Source organism: Pteropus alecto, unplaced genomic scaffold, assembly GCF_000325575.1.
Source record: "Pteropus alecto unplaced genomic scaffold, ASM32557v1 scaffold25, whole genome shotgun sequence".
NCBI lineage: Eukaryota > Metazoa > Chordata > Mammalia > Chiroptera > Pteropodidae > Pteropus > Pteropus alecto.
This window is the reverse complement of record NW_006441955.1, coordinates 4,843,286-4,846,807: the sequence shown is the minus strand read 5'-3', so window position 1 is coordinate 4,846,807 and position 3,522 is coordinate 4,843,286. Positions and strand designations below refer to the sequence as shown.

General features: G+C 32.6%; 1 protein-coding gene across 1 annotated transcript in view; it reads right to left on the bottom strand.

Annotated features, from left to right (window-relative positions):
- ZFYVE9 (zinc finger FYVE-type containing 9) overlaps positions 1-3,522 on the bottom strand; it is a 124,585-nt gene that overhangs the window by 26,570 nt on the left and 94,493 nt on the right. Inside the window, 1 exon segment of the mRNA XM_025052057.1 lies at positions 691-795. Coding sequence (XP_024907825.1) covers positions 691-795 — 105 coding nt within the window.

Below are 3,522 nucleotides of genomic sequence, written 5' to 3'. Positions count from 1 at the left end.
TATTTCATACCCAGAAGTACTGGAAGAAGTAATCACAGAGTTACCACCCTGCCTAATAAAACAACAAATTTTAACCATTATAATACTGAACTAAGTTTTAAAATAAAATTCTCTTTTAAACCACAACGATTACTATTAGACATTTTAGAACTGATTTTAAGAAAATTTTAAATTCAAGAAAGACTTCACATGGCAAATGAGTAAAGAGCCTTATTTGCATAACTCTGTTAATGTGTTTAATAGTATGCACAATTTCATTTTAGTTACAATACAGCTTAATTCAAGATGTAATCATTTGCTTTTGGAACCTTACTTAAAAGACATTCAGGGCTTATAGTGAGCTGTGGTTAAACATTAAGAATAGTCAAAAATAACATTACTTACAGTAAGAGGTAAAAATGAAAAGATCACACCATGAATGTTATATATTTTTATACCATAATCAAAATGCAAATCTATCACTGATTATCATAGCATCAAAAGGTCAAAAGCACAACCAATTACTAAATAAATCACAAATTTAACCTCTTGCCTCTCTGTTATGAAATTCCCCATCATTGATCTAAGTCATACAATATTCTAAACTGATTTCTCTGTCAATTAAAAAATAAAATATTCATGTAATCTTATGTTTTTTGCCTTCCTTCATGTATTTAACAATGAAAACTATGCCTTCATGGTAAATCTTACCTCATTGTATCTGTTGCTGGGAATTTTGATGCTGGTTTTCCGAACTTCCATATCAACCACCAAACCTTGAACTACTGGCAATGTATACTGGTAATTTCTGAAGTCCTGAGCAAAAGCAGATTGAAATGAAATAAAGAATTCATCAAAGGCAGTATCTGATTTATAGTAATAATATTAGCACAAACTGAAAAAATGTCCAAATGTCGAAAATGTCCAAAAGAAAGATCTTATTTTTCTAAATAAGGAAAATATAATGAAAGATCCACTGTGTGTGTACTCCAGCTCTCTATTAGACAGTAAACTCTTGTAAGGCAGTAGGTTACAAAGTTTCATATACCCCTTATACACAATATTAAACAAATATTTGAACACTTTACTCTGCTTCATCACCACTTAACATTTTCTGTAGTTATTTTTAACTGTCTACTCCCTCTAAGGTAAGCTCCAAGAGGATAGGAACCGTCACCTGTTTCTTTCTTGTTATATTCCAAATGCCTGGAACATCTTAGGCACTCAATGAATATCTGTAGGGTAAAACACACTTTCATAGGGTCTTATAGACCATCATAAGGACCTTTACCTTTACTTTTTTTGTTGGCCAGGTCTGTGCTTGAACTATTTCACACGAAGGCACATGGCAGCTTACACTGGACAAAATGAATAATTAAAAGGTAGATTTAAATATGAAAAAACCATGGCCCAGTAATCCCATGCTACCCTAATACTGGGACCAGGATGGCTATCACAGTCTGGGAATAGCCAGGGCTGGCACCTGGGGCATAGATACAGTGATGGGAAGATTAATTTTAGAATGTTTGAGGGTTGGCCAGGGACACCCCTGGCTTCTTCACAGAGAATAGACAGTAAGGGAGAAAGGAGATCAGATAAACAGAATAAAAATAATCCAGGCAAGAGACAATGATAATTTGGACCAAGATGCTAACAGTTCAGAAGGTTGTGAGAAGTTGTCAGATTTTAGATAATTCTTAAGGGAAAACTGACAATATTTGCCACTGAATTGATGTGGAATGTGAATTAAAAACAAGAGTCAAAAATGATTCTGAATTTTATGGCATAGGCAACTAGAAGACTGGAACTATCATTTACTGAGAAGTAGAATATGATGAGAAGTGGAATGGAGCAAATCAGAAGGCTGTAGGAGAAAAAACAAGAAAGAATGGTGTCCTAGAAATTAGGAAAAGAAAATATGTAGACATTATTTGTTACATGGAACCATATAAAAATTATCTTCTGATTGCTTCTATTTACTCAGGAAAATTGGGGTGAGGTCATTAGGTGAAACTGAGTAAAGGGGAGGACAAATTGGAAATTTGAGATGAGATAATGTACAGATAGTCACCAATGAGAGTAGGAACACATTATAAACCAGAAAGGATTGCCAGGTATGTCTGACAGCTTCCCTAAGGGTATTGGTCATGAATCTAAAGTGAGACCAGTGATATTAAAACCAGATATCAAGCTTAGATATAAGTTAAGAATAAAGAAAGAATGAGATCCATGCAGATATGGTCAATAGACTTATGATAAGGGTGCAAAGTCAAGTAAATTAAAAAAGGACAATTTTTTTTGATGAATGGTACTAGAACAATTAGACATACAAAAGGAAAAAAATAAACTTCAAATAATGCTTCATACTCATAAACAAAAATTAACTAAAAATGGATCATAGATCTAAATATAAAACATAAAACTATAAACCTCTTAAAAGAAAATGAGAGAAAATGTTTGTGATATTAATTTAATTAATAATTTCTTAGATATGGTACAAAAAGATGCTTCATTAAAAATTAATAAATTGTACTTCAACAAAATTAAAAACTTTTGTTCTATAAAAGACATCGTTAAGAGAATGAAAAGATAAACCACAGACTAGGAGAAAATAATATGAACGATACACATCTAACAAAAATTTACGTTCAAAATACCTGAAAAACTCTCAAAACTCAACAACAGGAAACAACCATATTTTTAAAACGGGCAAAAATCTGCACATTTACTAAAGCACACATGAAAAGATGCTCTAAATCATTCATCACAAGAAACATACAAATTAAAATCACACAAAAATGAAACCACTAAACTCCTAATGGAATAGCAAAAATTAAAAACAGAAAAGGAGAAATAGCAAGTGATAAAAAAATTTTTTCTTTATATTAATGGTAAATTAGAAATACCACAGGTATTTTGGAAAATAGTTTCACAGTTCCATATAATGTGAAACATACAATATGCCCCAACTATCCTCTCCCAGGTTACAGAATGAATGTTTTCAGAAGCTTTATTTATAATCACCAAAAACTAGAAACAATCCAAAACATTTATCGACAGATGGATAAACTGTGGTTCATACACACAACTGAACAGAACTCAGCAATAAAAATGAATTATTACTCAACAACAAAAAAAACAAACAATCCAATTAAAAAATGGGCAGAAGACTCGAACAGATATTTCTCCAAAGAAGAAATACGGATGGCCAATAGACATATGAAAAGATGCTCAAGTTCACTAATCATCAGAGAAATGCAAATTAAACCCACAGTGAGATATCACCTCACACCTGTGAATGGCTGTCATCAATAAATCAAAGAACAAGAAGTGTTGGCGAGGATGTGGAGAAAAGGGAACCCTCATACACTGTTGGTGGGAATGAAAATTGGTACAGACACTATGGAAAACAGTCTGGAGGTTTCTCAAAAAATTAAAAATGGATATACCTTTTGACCCAGCAGTTGCGCTTCTGGGTATTCATCCAGAGAAAGCCAAAACAATAATTCGTAAAGATCTATGCACCCCTATGTTCATGGCAAC